At 39.8% G+C, this 19,543-nt stretch overlaps 1 protein-coding gene across 5 annotated transcripts in view; it reads left to right on the forward strand.

Annotated features, from left to right (window-relative positions):
- The window catches only part of SMC6 (structural maintenance of chromosomes 6), a 93,075-nt gene extending 77,552 nt beyond the window's left edge, over positions 1-15,523 (forward strand). For 4 of the 5 annotated variants that reach the window (XM_032773955.2, XM_075063663.1, XM_075063662.1 and 1 more), the window contains 5 exons: positions 3,257-3,382; positions 5,605-5,710; positions 7,210-7,362; positions 9,023-9,120; positions 13,604-15,523. In XM_032773955.2, coding sequence (XP_032629846.1) covers positions 3,257-3,382; positions 5,605-5,710; positions 7,210-7,362; positions 9,023-9,120; positions 13,604-13,712 — 592 coding nt within the window. In that variant the 3' untranslated portion in view covers positions 13,713-15,523. Of the gene's footprint in view, positions 1-3,256; positions 3,383-5,604; positions 5,711-7,209; positions 7,363-9,022; positions 9,121-13,603 lie in introns of those variants that run through there. The other variant, XM_075063664.1, reaches the window with a different exon arrangement.
- Positions 15,524-19,543: the final 4,020 nt, after the last annotated feature.

The following is a 19,543-nucleotide window of genomic DNA, read 5'->3' on the forward strand; positions in this document are numbered from 1 at the left end:
TCTGCAGCAAAGGTCTACCCATCACTGGATGTATTCCAGGAGATCCAGTATGTAGTATCTATACTGGTCAAGTGTATAAGGCCAACCATAACACATTGTCTCCAAATATTGGGTCTCTTGATATTATGTATAGAGATCACCCCATGAACACGGTCTCTTTATCAGGGGTCTCCAGGCCTTTGTACTGAAAGTATGGAACCATTGTCTGGAACACTTGCAGGATCAGGTTCTAAACTAGGTACTGGATTCTGTAAAATGATGGGCAATCCCAGAGAATTTTCACAGGGGTCTTCTCATATGCCTTTTAGACCCACAGGAACTCTCAACCAATGCCAGCCTGATAGGGTGGGGCGCACACATCTGAGCCACAGAACAGCACAAGATGCCTCAGACTCTTGAGTAAAGAGCCCGAGAGTCAATCTAGCTCTGCTAATGTTCCTGAGCTATCTAGAAGGCGACCATATTCTGATCCAATTGGACAGTACAAACTTCTATGGCCTATCTCAACAACCAGGGAGAGAAAGGAGTTCAACTTTACAAAAAAATATCAGTATTGGAATGGGCATATAGGACCCTTTCTGTTGTAAGAGCGATACACGTAAAAGGAGAACTGAACCAAAAGATGGACTGGCTCAGCAGACAGTCATTAACTTCGAATGGTGCCTAAATCAGAAAGTCTTCACTTTGATCTTGCAGACGTTTGGCCTTACTTCAGTCAACCTGTTTACCAGTCACAAGAACCCAAAGCAGGGTTCTTACCAGAAGAATATTTCACCAGGGAAACAGATCCAGTGTCCATGGGGAAAGATGCTCTTTCACATAGATGTGGCCACAAAGCCTGCTATATTCATTCATGCCCTTTCCATGTCTAGGAAAGGTGATCCAGGAGATAAAGTGAGAAGGCGCAAAGGTGACAATGCCAACTTCGCAACAGCAAAGGAGGCCATGTTTCTCCAATCTGATAGAATTGAAATTGGGACCTGCATTGCAGCTATTAGCGAGAACACAGACATCCTTCGCCAAAACCCATTCTTCCAACCATGCCCAGACCATGTATAAAACTGATAGTCTGGCTATTAGAGGGAAGTGTTGGTCTGTCATTCAAAGTGATCAGAACTCTGCTCTCCTCCAGAAGAGCTTCCACATTAAAGGCTTACTCCTCCATCTGGAGTAGGTTGCATGGTATCAAGAATGCCAAGGATCCTAATACTCCTGTTGTTCAGGACATTCTTGAAGAGAAGGGACCTCAGCCCAGCACCGGAGTACTTCAGGTGTCAGCCATAAGTAGCATACTATTTCACCTTTTTGAACCACTGACATAAATATCTGCCTTCTGTCTGTCCCTCAGAACCTGTTTTGTGGTGGCCATGATATCTGCTAGACAAGTTTCTGAACTGGTAGCTTATCCATGTGGGAGCCCCACTGTGGGTTCCACAATGACCAAGTGGTGGTAAGAATTCCAGAATTGTTCTTGCCTAAGGTGAATTCATCTTTCCATGCCTCAGAAGAGATCATCCTTACTTCATTCAGTCCAAAGCCACAGCACCAGGGTATAAGCTGTGGCGTGCAATAGATGTTCGAAGAGCACTAAAGATCTATGTCAAGGGCACAGAATGAACAAGAAGGTTGAGCTCCTTCTTTGTCTTTCATCTGAAGTGTCAAGGGCTTAGAGTTTCCAAACTATCCCTGGTTAGATGGATCAAGCTCTGTATTTGAGAGGCATATATGGCATGAGAGGGGCTCCTATTCCAGATGGAATCAAGGCACATTCCACAAGATCTGTGGCAATCTCATGGGCCAGAAGAGTTGTGCTTCCACCACAGATATCTGCAGGACAGCAACATAGTCTCAGGCTAATACCTTTTAAGCACTATAAAGTGGACTTTCTGTCCTCAGCAGAGGCCTCCTGTGGTGAGAAGGTGCTGCAGGTAGTGGTCCACTAATAATATTGCCATTTAAGCAATCAACAATGCTGTTCCCTGTCCCATTTTTTTTCTCCATCCATCCCTACTTCTGTTCACTGCTGGCTACTTCCTCTGTATATCAGAATTGTGGGAGACACGGGGCTGCAGAATGATAAATTTCTTACCTGATAATTCCTTTCTGCTAGCAATATTTCTCACAATTCTACCCTCCTTGGATGTCTTAATAGCCAAGGGACAACATTTTATTTTGATAGTTACCTTTGTAGACTGTAGCCTGCCATACACAATTAACTGGCTGGCACTGAAGTTATTGTTACTGATCACATTCTGAGTTTTTACTTTGAAACGAATCATCTGGCGGCAAACCAGAGAAGGGGGCCTTGTCTAGCATAAGATATGCTACAGCTTTGTACTGGAAACTGAAGACAGGAGGGGAATAAACCATGTATATCAGAATGGAAGGGAAGTCGAAGAGAGGGAAATAGCCCATACATATCAGAATTGTGTGAGACCTTGCTAGCAGAAAAGAAAGTACAGTAAAAGCTCTATAAACCGACATTTCTTATCTGCACTGAAAGTCTGGTTTATAGTGCGGTTGGTGCAGGGCGGACTGGGGTGTGGGAGGGGTTTGGGGTGCCAGATGGCGGGAGGGTGCTCACCTCAGGCGGCTCCTCATTCCTGCTATTACTGGAGAGGCACAGCCAGGTGGCTCTGCAAGCACGCTGCCTCTGTTCCCCCTCCCCAAGCGCTGACTCCATGGCTCCTTTTGATTGGGAACCGTGCCAATGGGAGCTGCAGGGGGCAGTGCCTGCAGATGGGGGCAGCGTGCCTGCTTGCAGAGGTGCCTGGCCACACCTCCACTAGGAGCAGCAGGGACGAAGAGCTGCCGGAGATGAGCGCCCCACCCCCACCCCGGACCAAAATTTCCAGAGCATCCCCTAGAGCCCCTCCCATTCCTCCAACCCCTCCTTCTGAATTAACTGGCATTTTTAATTTACCAGCACTCCCGTTCTCCCAGCATGCTGGTTAAAAAAAAAAAAAAAGCTTTTACTGTATCAGCTAAGAAATTTACCGTTCCTTTTCTTTCCCAACAAACAATAATCTTATTTTAACAGTGATTTTCCCTTTCCCTGTGAAAATTCAGCTTATGTGCCCACACAATGTTAGTTTTTTAGAGTGATTGTGAGCATGTGTGTATTTTTTGTTTTCTGAAAAGAGAGTTTTGATTGTCAGCCTGGTTTTAAATTAAACGTCAAGAATTTGCTTGGTTCCTAACAGCATCTTTTGAGTTTAACTAGATATTTATGAAAATCTTTTTGCTGATAAAACAGGCAGCTTATTGAAGCAAAGGACAAATATCAGGATGCAGAAGGTAAAGTGAAGAATTTGAAGAAGTTTATTAAATTGCTGGATCAAATAATGACACAGAGATACAAAATGTATCAACAATTCAGAAGGTGAGTGTGATCTTCATTGTAGTGTTAGTGGTTTAAATACCTGTGATGGGGCAGATTAAAAATATTTGTCATAAAATTCTATCGATTGGGGAAATTTAGGCATTTCCCAGGGCCACTCAGAAGAAATTTCTATATTCAACTTATGCTTACTTCTGTACACTTCCTGTGTTTTTTCAAGATGTGTTGTCCGCATAGATTCCAGAACCTGCGCTCCTTCCCTGCTTCTGTGAAGACCTCCTTCTCTGGAATTCTGTATTGTGAGGGAACTGAGGGACAGATAGGTCTGCTCTGTCCTTAATGCTCTCACCCCAGGGAATATAGTATGCAGGTGCGGCCCCAGCAGACTCTGGTGGCCGAAAGAATCTGATATTCTGCACGTGGGGTGGATGCAAACCAAGAATGGAATTCATGTGAACAACACATCTCAAAGAACCACACTTAACTGGTAAATAACTGTTCTTTCTTGAAGGAATTGTGGTGTGGAGCTTTTGTAGAGCAGGGAGATAATATATTTAGCAAAAAAGCTTTAGATCCTTCCCCTTTCTACCTTTCCAATGGCTTTTGGGTATTGGCTGTAGAATAACAAGTTAGCTGCAATATATAACTGAAGTTTAAATTATTGCTCTTTAAAAAAAAATAGCTTAAGATGCTGTGCAGTAAATATTTACTTGATGTGTTTTGTGGGGTCTAAGGAAGTGGATCTAACTTTTCTAATATATGTTATGATCGAGCCATTGAGACATCACAGCTAAGACTGCATTCTGTTGTGCTCTTAAAATTGGAGTTCAACCTCAAAGACAGTGCATCTGTCCCAATTTTTAGTGTATAATTTCTGACTAAAGCTTGCATTTTCTGAAGATTTTCAAGAAAATCAGTTAATTTTGTCCCCAAAATAAATTCACATTCTCAATCTCAATTTTCTGCTTCAAAATGACAAATTACAGAAAGTCAAAAAAATGTACATTTTTGGGTTTGTTGGGCTCTCTGGAGTTGTTAAAATATTTTCTAAATTAACAGCAACAAAAAAAATTAGTGGTCTTTGTCATGATTGAATCCTTCTGCACAACAATTAGCCAGGGGACATGAAGATTTATAATTCTCACGTAGCTGCTGGTTTCTCAAAGAAAGCACCTCTTCTGACCCACTTATGGCTGAACAGTTTTCACAATGACCAAGATCCTCTGTGCAATAGCTATTGGTTTATTGAAAACTAGGAGCTCCATAAAACTGCTGCAGCCTCTTTGATAAAGCAGTTGATACTGTGTCAAGGATCTTATTCTTTGTGAAATCATTCAGCCAGCACAGGAGCCCCTGGGCTTCATGAAAGCAACCGCTACCAGTCTCAAAGATCCCGTTCTTTCCTAAACGGTTCAGCTGGCTTCAGAGGTCCTCTCCTGAACCAACAGGAGAGTTTCACAGAAAGCAGGATCTATGACAAAGCAACAGGAACTTTGACAAATACTAGGCTCTTCATGAGAGTGCCTTTCTGGCTCAGGAGCAGATATTGTTGTTCATAAAAGTAGCCATTGCTGCGTTGGAGAGCCTTTCTTAATCTAAAAAAGTGGAAAATTAATACACAAAAACACTATGGTGTGTGAGAGTTAAGGTTGTAGATTTTACATGCAATGCAAAACCACTAAAGCAAGCAAGGAAAAGTTAAAGCCTCTAACAGTATGTACTTTCTATTCCTCTATCCACACTTCACAACTAAAATAACCACCTTACCACACAAAGCATCACAACTTCAACTGTGCCGCAATAGAAGTGCTAACATTCCAACAAACCCTTCTCCAAATATTGAGTGAATGTATTTTTTTCCCCTCCCAGAACTGTGAAGAATACATAGTAGTGGGGGTAAGTCTGGGAAGTTGGTGATAGATGGCTCCCATCTATACTAAAGTAAAATTAAATTGTTGAGTTGTTTTAGTAATGAGGTGTATGTGTGTCTGGGTAGGAGGAGTATGTACTTTTAAATGGTTTGATTAATTTCCTTGCTTTTGTGGTTCTGTTAGGTATGTTATATATGCAACATTTACACATAGAACAAAGGTATTGCTGTATATATTATATTATTAAAATGAAGCAGTAATTTAATGTTGATTAAGATTCCACTCGTTCATTTTTGTTGTGAGATCTTTGACTTTAAATCTGTTCACCTTTTTATGTATATTATTTTTAAAGATCACTGATTTGGTGTTTATTTGCATAATTTATCCGAAAAGGTGCCTTACTTTACGATGCAAGTTCTATTTTGACTTCTTATTATGTCAGCGATCTTACTCTGGAAAAATGAGTTTTGACCACAAGAATGAAACACTTTCAATAACAGTAAGTCACTTTGTATTTTCTTTATTAATACCTTACCAAAAGTTATGTTTGATGTTAAACTTTGGTGGAATTTTTAACCCTTAAAAAATTCTGTTTGGGTACCTTTTTGTATTTCAGTTACTTGGCATTTACTAAGGCAGATTTTTGCATGAAAACAAAGTATCTGGTTTCTGTCAACTTACTTTACTATTTTCTGTTGTTCATCTGAAGTCATATAGTATAATCTTCTGACATTTACAGTTAGTGTGAATTGATTATTCTGTAAGAGGATGCAGGTGCAGAAAAAAACAAGATGAGCTGTTACAGGAACAGATGCCTAAATGTAAATTTAAAATGTGAAGATGTAGTAAATGTATAATTGGTCAGCATTGTTTCAGACTTGCATTCTAATTTTTCAAACGATGATTAGAAAAATGAAAACAAGAGAAATCATGGTCTATTACAGCAGTGTCCAGTAAATTCCACCTGATATTTACAATTAGTAATTTGTCATTTGATGTTATCCCACCTTAGTGTGGTTAGTTTCTCTAACTAGACTTGCACAATTTTTCAGACCCTTTAACAGTTGAAGACCAATTATAATTTTTTTTAAAAAAGGATATAAATTACTTGTGATCCAAATGTTTTTCTCTAGATAGGAGAAATAGGGGGTAAGGTACAAAACTTGCATAGCATTTCAGATTCTTGTAACATACAACACTGTCTCTAACCAAAACACAAAAAAGGCAGTTCATTATTTCTGCTGCTCGGATGCATCAAGTCCCTCTCTTGGGTCCCTCTTGGTTTGATTTCTGTCCTTTTGAGATATTGTGTAGAGTGATTCAACACCTCTATTTGTCTTGAAAGATAAAAAGGGAAGAAACAAATTATGAAATACACTTTGTTTAAAAAATTTACCAGCAAACACAATGTATGTTTACCAGTGTATTTTGTTACAATATCTTTAATTAAAACAACTTTTTTATTTTTTTCAAGCACTTCAGAATAAAAAAAATATAGATATCACAAGGTGTCACTGTAATCCAGGGAACAAAGAACTGTTTACCCTATTACATGTATTCATACAGAGGGGCTATTCCTTGTTAAAACACCAGTAGTGATATAGTTTGCTGCAGTTCTAGGATCATTGGTATTTGACAGAAACATAACCACACTAGATGATGAGTTTAACACTTATAAAAATAAAGAATTAAAGACGTCATAGGCTGAGTTGTTGGTTTAAATTAAACCTGTTCCATTTTTATTTGGGCAAAGCAGTGGGACAGTTGACTTGCAACTAACCCTTACAAAATTGTGTATGATTGAACTATTTTAGTTTCATTCAGATACATATACACTGAAATATACAAACTTACTGTGTTGCTACATATATATTCATATTCATGTTAATGTTTAATATTTGTAAACTTAAATCTTGTATGAAAAGATTACAGTTGTGCTTCTTATGCAAGTATCCATCATGATCTACTAATTAAATGAATGTCTTAACTTAATTCAAGGTCCAGCCTGGAGATATAAACAAGGCTGCTCTAAACGACATGAGATCTCTATCAGGAGGTGAACGTTCTTTCTCAACAGTTTGTTTCATTCTTTCTCTGTGGTCCATTGCTGAATCCCCTTTCAGATGCTTGGATGAATTTGATGTCTTCATGGTAAGTATAAATTTAAACTACATCTTCCAGTTTTGCTGTATAAACTACCAAAGTAATTAAGTGGAGATCATTGGAAAGTTGAAAGACTATGGTAGAACCTACTAACATTTTTCCTCTATAATGCTAATTAGAGAATACATCAACTTTACTCTCTGGTTTTCTAAGTTGGTAACCAGAAATATGGCACTTGTCTGTGTAAATAAGTCTGACTACTTTAAAATATAAGTTGAATTTGTGAGATAACTCAGAAATATAACTTCCACATAACTTGCTCTTCTGGATCTTAACATTTTCCCCAGTCCATAACTGTCTGCATAACATCACTGAGTTTCCTCAGAGATCTGCTAAGAAAACTCTGGTCCTAGCTCATGCCCTCACTTCATCAGGGTACAGTTTTGCCTTCACAAGCAGTTTAGCTCAGTGTTGCTTCTTGGAAACACGAGGTAGGTTTACATCCCTCTCCATGCTTATACACCAGAGTTCTTCCAAAGCTATTGAAACACAGATGAATTAGTATCAAAATACCAATACAAACTCATATCTTCTAACTCGATTTATAAAGAATTTATATAGGAAAACCCTGTACAGCACATTCCTATCAAAGAATGCTTCTGTGGAGATCAGGCAGTCTGCATTGTAGTGTGTGTTCCACTTGTCAGTGGAGAACCAAGTGGTTGCTATTCATATTTCCTCTGTTATAGCTGATGACCTCTCTGACCAAGATATGATCATGGATTAGGTTGAGGATGGGCATTTATGGCTTCAGGACCTTGCATGATAGATGCATTGTATGCGTTGGTTATATCATAAATCTAGACAGAGAGGATACAGATAACTCTGCCGTGTATGCACCTCAAACATAAATGTCAACTTCCTACCTGATTTGGGGGTTTTGTGATATAATTCAGCTCTTCTTTGAACATTGTTAATTATGCCAGAGTCTGTCTTTGGACTCTTGAGAGTCCTAAAAACAAGCAAACAAATCTAGAAAATTCCAGTGAGAAACTTTGAGAGAACTTTAAGGTTGCACGGTGAAGTGATCAGGACAGCAATAGGTAACAACACCTCTGTGCATGTGCATTACAATACAATGTTTAATTTCATGGTCATATTCTGGTTTTCAAATACAATATACATGCACATTTTTCTGCAACTTTGTATGGTCCTTTTGTGTAATTGACAGCAAGAAGGCAGGTCTTTGTAGGAGTCTGTGCTTTGTTCATTGTGCATGTTGTATGTAAGTGACTACCAAGTACTCTTAAGTGTATGCTAAGTGGTGCATGATAGCATAAGGTGCTATGCACGTATCCAAAGTAGTAGAAAAAGGTCTGATGTATTAAGATATAGTAGGTTAATGTGTAGTTGAAGGCTGCATCATAGTACACATATGCAAAGGGATAGGGCTAATGACAGGCACACAGCCTCTGTATACTTCCTAAATTTTAGTGTTTGGCTGTAATCTTAATGTTCTCTTGATGTAGATTTTTTGATGGAATTTCAATGTACATGTTTCAGTTAATTAGATAATTGTATTAGCAAAATATCTCCAAACTTAATTTAGTTTTTGCAGGTGCTTATATTAATAGCTTCTCTGTACAGTAATGCAAGACAATAAACATATATTATAAACACCAATAACTAGTCAATCCTCTGTTCTTAGGACATGGTTAATAGAAGAATTGCAATGGACATGATGCTCAAGATGGCAGATTCTCAACGTCATCGACAATTCATTTTGCTCACCCCACAGAGCATGAGGTAATCATTTTTCCTTAAACTTTCTAGCTCAAAAAGTGCACTAGAAATGTTAAATAGATATGTAAGAAAGAAGGCAGTAGACTTTTTCACAGTATATATGCCTAGGATATCCGCATCCAAAGCATTCTTAAATGGCCACCATGAGTATTTAAGTAGTATTTGTTCACTTCCCTACTCCACTCTCCTTCAACAATTTCAAGCTTCAAGATACTGTGGTCACTCTTATTTAGGGTACATCTTCACTATGAAATAGTGTGATTCCCAGGTCACATACATATACACTAGCTCTCATCTGAACCAGTGCACTAAAAATAGCAGTGTAGCTGTGGTAGCATGGATAGCAGCAGCACTGACACTGTGCTAGCTGCCCCGAGTGCAAACCCTGCTTGAATTCCATGGGTATGAAGCTGGTGCTGCCTGTGCTACTGCAGCTTCACTACTACTTTAGTATGCAAGCTCAGATAAGAGCTAGCGCTAGTATATCTACACAAGCTGGGAATCAGACCCCAAGCTTATAGCGTAGATGTTGCCTTAGTGTCTTCACTACACTGGCTCTCTGAACCATTTCCAGTGTTACTTAAAATTAATTCAAAGTAACCTCTGCTTTGTATGTTCCAGAACAAACTATTCCAAGGAGTAATTTGCTTAAGATATCAAACTTACTGCAAACTGTTTTACTGTTACAATAAACCATTTTATCTGGAGTAATTGTTCTCTATTGTTCTCCCTCATTATTTTACTATATTTTGTTGTTTATCTCTTGCAACTTGCTGACTTGTTCACTCATTCAGAAGCTGTTAATACACCCCTACTATTATTATTATTATGGACTGGATTTTGTAACTACACATATTCTGTCCTTAGAAATTTTCATTTGATAGCCAATGCAATTGTAGTATTCCTCCACCTTCATGACCAGGTTTCTTCCCTATATTTACTCCTGGCGGAATTCTATGCCACTGTGCAATGCAGAAATTAATGTGCACACAGAATTTCCTTTCCTCCATAGAAATGGGCTGCAGTGCTGCTAGCTGCCACTAGGGCCTGCTGGACCTGGCAGAGGCCAACTCGCACATAGAAGATACTACCGAGGGGAGGGAGCTAGAGCGGTCATGGCAGCTCCAGTTCCCAGCTAGCTCTGAGGGAAGGAGAGGGCATCACACAGGATGTGTAAGCCTGGCACTGAGCATCAGACTGTTTCTCCATCTGGATCCCTAGGCTCTGGGGGAAGGAAAGGGGTGTCTGGGCAAAGGGGGGCTCCTGTGGCTGGGCTCTAGGGGAGAGGAAGTGCGGATATCTAGGCAAGGGTGGGGGCAGAGCTGAGCTCTGGGGATGAGGGCATGCAGGTATTGGGAGGGGGGGTGCAGCTGGACTCCAAGAGAGTAAAGGGGTGTGAGTATCTGAGCCTGGGGGGGCCTGTAGCTGGGCTCTGGGGGGGAAGGGTTGTGGGTGTCCGGCCCTCCAGCTGGGCTCTGAGGGGAGACAGGGGCCAGAGAAACAGGAACTCTGTTGTCATAGGGGTTTCATTAACTCTCTACTCCTGGGAGAAATTTTGTGTGTGTCTGTATTGTTACAGACATACTTGTTGACAGTATTTTGAAATAAATTACTAAAATAATTTAAATTGGTGTGATCATGTAGTGTTATCGTGACAAATACAGTTTGCAGAATTTTAAAATATTGTGTGCAGAATTTTTAATATTTTGGTGCAGAATGCCCCCAGGAGTAGTACTATGTAGTTTGATGGCTAGGAATTACTGATTATTTTTGTGCCATAGTGTCTCAGAAATGCTGTTATATCTAAGTGAGTTGACAGGTTTGCTTGTCAGTGATCTGCTTCCATGCATCCTTATGTAAAATTGTTTAGGAAAGAGTGGCCATTGTATCTCCACCTCTGAGAGTCTGTAGGTTTGAGATTGATTCTCATTAAACATCTAGAAGTCCTTTTTGAATTTTCTATTAGAGCACCCTCCTGGCTTCAGTTGGATCAATCAAGAGGGTAGATTGATTACAAGCCCCTCCTCATTTGGTGCTTACTAGCCATACTGGTGCCAATAAAGATGTCTGCTCCTTATGTTCATGAACCATGAGGACCTGGTTTTGTTCCTGGCCCTTTTGCAAGTACCCAAGAGACAGGTCTGGAATACTGCTTGAACCATCTCCCCATAATCTATGCAGCCATGTGATAGATTACTTGGGTAACTGGAAAACTAATGATTAAATATATAGTGGACATGGTTATTTAAAAATAAATAAATTAAATAAAATCCTACTTCGGGAAATGGAGAGTAGATATGATATGAAATACAATTGATGCCAGTCTTAGTGTCTGTCACTCTGAATAATGTGAGCAGAAATAAATATTACATAGCTTAGAAAAAACAGGGAATGTATTTATGACAAGAATGTGCCTGAGGTGGAACAAAGAGCAAGTTTGCTGTAGATGTATCATAGCTATTCTATCAAGCATGTAGGTTTTTTCTTGTTTTGTTTTTTAAAAGGCATTTAGGATTTAAGAGCACAATTTAAGTCCCCACAAACCCAGCTCAAGATAATTTAATGTAAAGTCAACCTGGTAATGTTATAACCCTGGACTAGGAAATACGGTAGTGTATATCTAAAAAGGAGATCACAAACTTAATCTAATCAAACTAGGTAGCTATAACAAAAATGTTGACGTACCAGGGAAGGTTCGTGGTTGTTTTGTGGATTTTTTCCATAATTACAGGGGATTCTTTTTTTTCCATGCATAATCTTTAGACTAAGTAAAATCACATAATAAAAAGTCAAAGTTAGTATTAATAAGGGAATTAATGCTAATAACTTTATTTGAATATGGAATGTGAACTCTCAAGAAGACACCAGAAGATATGATGGAATTAAAGCCTTTACGTTGAAATTTGTTTTATAAATGTCTTGATATTAATTTAGGAACAGAATAAAATTATATTCTGTCATAATATTTTAAAAAAGTAAATACCTTTCTGAATAATTTATGAAGCTATATTTAGTTAGGAATTCACCATTTGATTGTATTATTCTAGGTACACCTCTACCCCAATATAACACAACCCGATATAAAAGGGGTTCGCATGCAGTGTGGTAAAGCTTTGATGCGCTGCTCTGAGCAGCGTGTTAAGGGGGCTGGGCTGGGGCTGAGGGGTTGGATAAAGGGCAGAGGGTCTCGGGGGCAGTCAGGGGCTCCCCCACCCCAGGGTCTAGGAGGCAGGATCTGCGAGGGGGGCAATTTTGGGGGCCCTGCAGTTCTAGAGTGGCCCGGGGGATTAGCGAGGGGCCAGAAGCAGCCCGCTGTGCTTCCCTCATCCCGGCCTCGGCTGTGTTGCTCGGGGGAGGGGGCTTGGGGGAAGGGATCCCCCCATATTCACTGGCAGCGAGAAGCGGTACGACACGGCCGGGAGGTGGCAGAGCGGAACGGGCTGGGGCCGCGTTGCTCTGCTTCCTGCTGCCGCAGGTTAGGATGGGGGGCATCCTTTCCCCAACCTCCCCGTGTTCATCGGCAGTGGGAAGCAGAGCAGCCCGGCTCCAGCCCGGTCCGCTCCATCAGCTCCCAGCTGCAGCACTCCGCTTCCCACCGCTGCTGATGAGTGCCTGTCAGGGGGTGAGAGGTGTGGATAGGGGTCAGAGCAGTCAGGGGACAGGGAGCAGGGAGGTTGGGTAGGGGGTGGGGTTCTGGGGGTGATTAGGGATAGGGTTCTCTGCAAGGGGTGGTCAGGGAACAAGGAACGAGGGGTCCAAATCAAGTTCGATATAATGCGGTCTCACCTATAACGTGGTGAGATTTTTTGTCTCCCGAGGACCGTGTTATATTGGAGTAGAGGTGTATATGGTTTCATACATTTAAGTGAAGTATTATGAAGTCTGATTTCACATTTTGTTAAAGTATATGCATTTAATTGCAGTTTTAATATGGAAGAACACTAATATAATGGAAACAAAAGTACAAAAGAAGTACAGTTAAGCTATTTTGTTGGAACAGCCTCTAGCCCACAATTTAAAGCCTGGATGCTGCATACACATATGTGCATAACTGCACTTAGGTTGAGTTGTGCGAGTCCATGTTTGCAGCATCAGGGTCTCAGGCAAATGTAAACTTTAAGGGGTGTTCGAGCACTAATTATATTTCTCTTGGAGTTTGTGCTTTTAGTTTAAAACTCCATTTGTATAATTTATACAGTCTAGATTTTAAAATTTTGGGGCTGGAATAAAAATGGTATTTGTTGCATAAAATAGAGAGTTCATAGCTCAAGGTAAAGACCACGGGTTACCATTCTGGACACATTGAAATCTATGGAAACTTGGCCATTCACTTCAGTAGGGCTAGAATTTCACTCCATTTTGCTGGTTCATATGATCAAAGAAAAATTGCTGTCATATAAGGCAAACAGGTAATGGAGAGTCAAATTTGCAGAAACATTAACTCATTCACAAGGGCCATTATTTAAATTATGTGTTTTGTTTCTAGTTCCCTACCCACGAGCGGCCTTATTCGGATCCTCCGAATGCAAGACCCTGAAAGAGGACAAACAATGCTGAATTTTCAACGTAGACATCAAGAAGAGGAAGAAGACTAAAATTAATAAATACCTTTGACACATTAACATGCTATCCCAGGTTTTTATAGTAGAAATGTATATAATTTATATGTCTGTAAGATTACTAAGGGCTTGTTTACACGTGGTGCAGCAGTGTGCACTGTAGGGTAGGATTTCTAAAGCATACCCGCGTGTTCCACGCTAATTGGTCTGTGTATACTCTGCTGGTATGAACTAAAATTTCGCTAGTGCATTTCACTCCACAACCTGTGTAGATAAACCCATGCTTCCTTATTATTCCGGGTTAAGAGAATTCAATTGAAGGATATTTCTAATACAGGAGAGAGTTCCTTTATTTTTTATAGAGAAATAATTTGTGTAATGAAAATGTAAATGAAGTGTGTAATTTTAGTAAAACTACAACTTAGTTAAAAAAAAATCCAGTTTGGTTCACTGGAAAAAATTAAATGAAAATGTTCATTTCAATTAACTTTTTTTAAAACTGCCAACTACTGGAGATTAAAAAAAATATATATACTCGTTTGGCTCTTCTGAAAAATGTAAATATATTTTGTATAATTATGCTGGAGAAAAATCATTTAAAAAAAACCCTTTGAAAACTGATATAAGTAGTAATGTGTTTATACACACACACACACACACACACACAAGTCCAAGTTCACTTAAATTCTGCTAGGTTTATATTTCTCAACACTGTTCAAGAAGGGTTTAAAATGTAACATAAAATATACTAAATTTTCAAGACTGGATTTTGCTGTTCAGTGTATCCAGAACAGGATCATTTTGCTATCAGGCAGTATCTGTGATTTGTTTTGATTATATTAACTGTGTTTACATATTTCGCTGTGGAAATATCATCTGCAATATTTTGCCTTGATACATTTAAGAACAGAACCACTTATGAAGGAAAGAGTAACAAAACAATAGGTTCTTCTTCGAGAGCTTGTTCATGTCCGTTCCAATTGGGCGTGCGCCCATGAGTGCATAGCAGCTGGAAAATTTTTCCCCTAGCAGTATCGGTTGGTTCCATCTGGGCACCCCCTGGTGTGACACCATCATGGCACTCAATATAGGACCTTCCCAACCTGCCACCCCCTCATTCCTTCTTACTGCCAGTGACAGATAGCTGGAACTTCCCCTTGGTCTTGTTGTCACCATGACCACGCTGTGGGACTTTTGTGTAGCTCATCCTATACACCTGCAAGCGCTGGACTCCAGGAGTACATAACAAGTTGGTGGACAGTCTTGGCAGGTCTTTTCATGGGCACATGTGGTCCCTATGCCCAGATGTCACAAACTCCATATTCAAACGTTTGGACTTCCCCCGATGGACCTGTTCACCATGTGATGCAACTGGAAATGCCAACAGTTAATATAATATATGGAGATATATCTATCTCATAGAGCTGGAAGGGACCCTGAAAAGTCATCGAATCCAGCCCCCTTCCTTCACTAGCAGGACCAAGTACTGATTTTGCCCCAGATCCCTAAGTGGCCCCCTCAAGAATTGATCTCACAACTCTGGGTTTAGCAGGCCAATGCTCAAACCACTGAGCTATCCCTTCCCTCCCCTCCCTGCCCCTCCCATCCAAGAATTGGAACTGACATGAACAAGCACTTGAAGAAGAAGAAATGGCTACTTTCTCGTAACTGTTGTTCTTCGAGATGTGGTGTTCATATCCATGCTGATACCCACTCTCCACCCCTCTGTCAGAGTAGATAGCAAGAAGGAACTGAGGGGGTGGAGGGTCGCTAGGGCCTTATATTGAGTGCCATGATGGCACCACTCCAGGAGGTGCCTGGACCGACCTGACAGATACTGTTAGGGGCGCGCACATACCTGATTGGAATGGACATGAACAACACATCTCAAAGAACAGTTACGAGAAGGCAAGTAACCGGTTTTCTGAAACTTTTGCTCACATCTTTTTAAAGCTGTCTTCTCACCCAACCTTATATAATGTTAGAAGTATTATTAATACATTCATCAAAAAGTAAAAATTGCATGGTGTAATATCAGAAATTCCCATTCCATAAAATCTTGCACTATAGGCAGGACAACCTGTGCCTGCCCATAGTGGGGGAGGAGGATGTAGAGGGCGGGGTAGAGTGATGGCAACCAGCTTCAGCAGTGTTATTGAGCATGCACAGTCTGTGTAAGCATGCTCAGTACAAGCCAAGCTGCAAATGGGGCAGGGGGGGAGGAACAGGGGGACGTGACCCCTTGTAGCCCTCATGCGTCGCATCTGACTACAGATAGCTGTCATCCTACTCTTGGCGTTCTCTGCTGCTTTGTTTTTTACATACTTTCTTGGTGCTACAGAATGGGAGAAAACTTGTTAGTTTAATTCCTGTAAGGTCCCAGTTTCCTAAACTAGATAAGTTGTTGCCCAAATGGGAGGAAACCAAGCTCTTCCAAACTTAACTGCCAAGTTTGTGTGAACACTTTTACTGTATTTGTCAAAATCACTTTAAACATATGTGTTCCATTTTCCAATGGAATTGGAGTTCCTATGTCTATGACAAGATTCGTACTTTTCAGTGTATGTTCTTATGACTAAAAAGTGCAGAATTTGTTGGCAAAATGGTCTTTGACTGGAAAACTACCCTCTCACTCTTCCCAAGTGGTTCTCTTTATCAGCCATTTGAGGCCCTTAGGACATCTGCATAATACAACTAGCAAATATTGCCTTTTAGGAAGTTAGATGCCAGATCCTATTCAAACAAAGCATGTATGTTAATGTCTTGTGCAAATATGCATGCATATCTAACAATTTTGATCTATAGTAAAATAAAACATAAAGGAAACAAGCATACCCCACACAGAGCTGCCAGTACCAGGGAACAGACAACATTGGAAGACATGGCACTCTGATAGTATGGTAATGGTCACAAATATAAAAACCTAGCCTAAGAGACATGAAATATCATATATTTTTAAATGACATTTGCTAGGTAGCATGTGCAGAAATATGTAAAACTAAATACAGTTATAACATGTTTACTAAAATGCATATCGGGGTTAAGATCCATGTGCAATAGCATGTCTAGTAAATGTGTCAGTAGTTTACTTCTGTTTGCTGTTGTACAGTTCTGCTTCTGATTTTGTACTATACGTAGGAACAGTAGTATAGTGTTAACGCATGCAGGTATGTTATACAATAACCTTACTGTTTCGTTTTTGCTATGGTACAATGTAGTGGGAGGTCCTGCTTTAAAAATAAAAATGTTTTAATAGCTTTTGATCATGAAAAATAGGGGAAAGACTATTTTTCTTTGTTTATTAATTATATTTATCAATTATTCCAAGTAAACTCTCTCGCCCCTTAGGAATTTAAAGCTATTAGGAGCTTTTCTGCAACTGAGGCTATGTCTTCACTACCCGCCATATCGGCGGGTAGCAATCGATTGCTCGTGGATTCGATAATCGGTCTCATCTAACACGATGTATCAATCCCGAATGCGCTTATATCAATTCTGGGAACTCCACCCAGCCCAACGGAGTTGCGGAATCGACAGAGGGAGCTGCGGACATCGATCCCGTGCTGTGAGGACGGTGAGTAATTCGATCTTAGATACTTCGACTTCAGCTACGTTATTCACGTAGCTGAAGTTGCGTATCTAAGATTGATTTTCCCCCGTAATGTAGACCAGCCCTCAGTTTAAAATTCAGCCATTCTGCCTGCATCTGTTTGAAGTTGCTGTGGCTCCGGTATAACTCAGTTCTTTCAAATAACCAGCTGTTTTATTAAAAGGGTGTTTTGTTTTGTTTTGTTTTTCCCTTTTTGATGCCAAATTTTAAATTTGTCTAGAAAAGCTTCCTTTTCAATTTTACTATTTTAACTGACCTCAATGATCTGGGTTTTCTTCAGTTGCAGTAAGGCGAGATGTTGATGTTCAGTGTTTACGTGTCTAGATTCATATGAAGTGGGAGAACACAAACTGTGCATACTTGATGCCAAAGACTATGGTTTTCCTCTATAATACACTTGTTTTTTTGCTCTCTTTCATGAGCTATTTGATGTGGAACCCTGGTCTCACTACATGCTCTTAAACTAAGTGATAAATTTATTAAGATTTAGTGACATCTACTGCCACTGGGAAGAAGTCCTGTAAGGCCCTTGCTGGCAAAATACGAACCAAAAGAATAACATGGCATTTGTTCCCACTGACTTTCTTCAACATCGAAGAGAATAAAGTGCATAGAAAGTGTGTAAAGGCAAGAGGAAAAGCCTGCTTTGTCTTAAATATATATACATTCTTCATTTCCGCCTTTTTAGATAACTGCTGGAAAAGGACTAGAGAGTTAAATGACTGCAGCTCTCACTAAATATCCTTCTAGCTTTTATACTTGATCTCAAGTTTTCTAGCAGTTTCCAGAAATAGGTAGACTTTTCTTAAACTATTTAAAGCAACAGCAAACATTTCTTCAGGCTTTCTGTTCAAATCACATGATGTGTTTCTTCTGAATTTATCAGTTCCTGTAAAGTATAAAAATGTGGGACTGACAGAACTTTATAGGCACTGACAGGACGTCTTTTGAAGTTGATTTGCCCTGAATAAATCAGTTGTTCATACAATAGCTGAATCACCTTGTTCTTGTAAAGCTCTTGAATGAGCCTTCTTGGTTCTTGAGTTCTCCTGTTCATAGAGATATTGATTTACTTATGCCTGTGATTTGGCTGTTGGGCTACAAAAAGACAATCTTAATGCTGCCATAGTTACCTTTCTGACATTTATATTCAAGCCAGTGGCAGTGCTTTAATGTCTTGAGCTCATTGCCACTGAAATCTGTTGGAGCTTTTTCATTTACTTTAATATGAGGCCCTAAGTGAAATGTAGAAGACCCACTGCAAGTCACAGTAAATAAAGCAGTGATTGATATGAGCATTAATTTAAGGAAGTACTCAAAATATAATTAGTAGCTTAGCATTTAATAAGCACTTAATTATTTTTAAAGTAACATGAATTATACCACTTAATAAATTTAGTGAGGGTACTAATAGCAGCGTCTTAGTGAAATTCTAGTGCAAAATAGTAGATGAAATTTCTGTCTTTGGCTGCTTAATGTGAACAGGCAAATTAAATGGGATCATGTCGATTGTCATGATGAGGGTGGACCAGCTGAACTGATTCTGATCAAAAGACGATTTAATTATTAGTATGCTTCACGGGAAAGTTTTATGGTGAAGAATCTGCAACATATGGACGTGTCGAAAAAATGCTTGCTGCTTATTTATTGACTTGTTTGGAGATGTTTACTCTGACTTGAAGCTTAGAACCCAGCTTGCTTTTTGAGTCTCGAAATGCAGGGATGATTTGTCTTGTTTTTTCTGAGGCATGATTTGGAGATGGGCCAAACTGTGTGGCTTCTTCAAAAGGTAACAAAAGTAATTTTAAGGCACTAGAGCTTTGCTGTCTTCCCCAACTGGCAAACATGGCCACAGTGCATGCATTGTATTTTTCTGCCATAATCCTGTAAAGCATTTTAAGGGAAGTCAAAGGCTAATAAACTTAAGAGGGCCTTAGTGAGCTGGACAAGTGAAATGTTATCCTGCAGTTCCTCAAGTCATTCCAGCTGGTTTCAGCCATGTAATGGGATGAGTTGCTTATCTGTTATCTCATAGATTTTCTACTATCCTCTTTGGTTTTTTATTTGATCTCATTGATGTTATAGTGCTATGTGGGATAAAATAGGGAGAGTTAGGCCAGCTTTAGGTCAAGAGAATGGGTGGTGCTTTGATTTAGAAGTAGTTTAGAAAGCTATTTAAGCAAAAGAGAATTGACATTCTTGCTGGCTGGAAATCTAAAAGGACGCTTTCAGGTTCTGGGTGAAATGAAGCAATACT

This window comes from Chelonoidis abingdonii, chromosome 3 (assembly GCF_003597395.2).
Source record: "Chelonoidis abingdonii isolate Lonesome George chromosome 3, CheloAbing_2.0, whole genome shotgun sequence".
NCBI lineage: Eukaryota > Metazoa > Chordata > Testudines > Testudinidae > Chelonoidis > Chelonoidis abingdonii.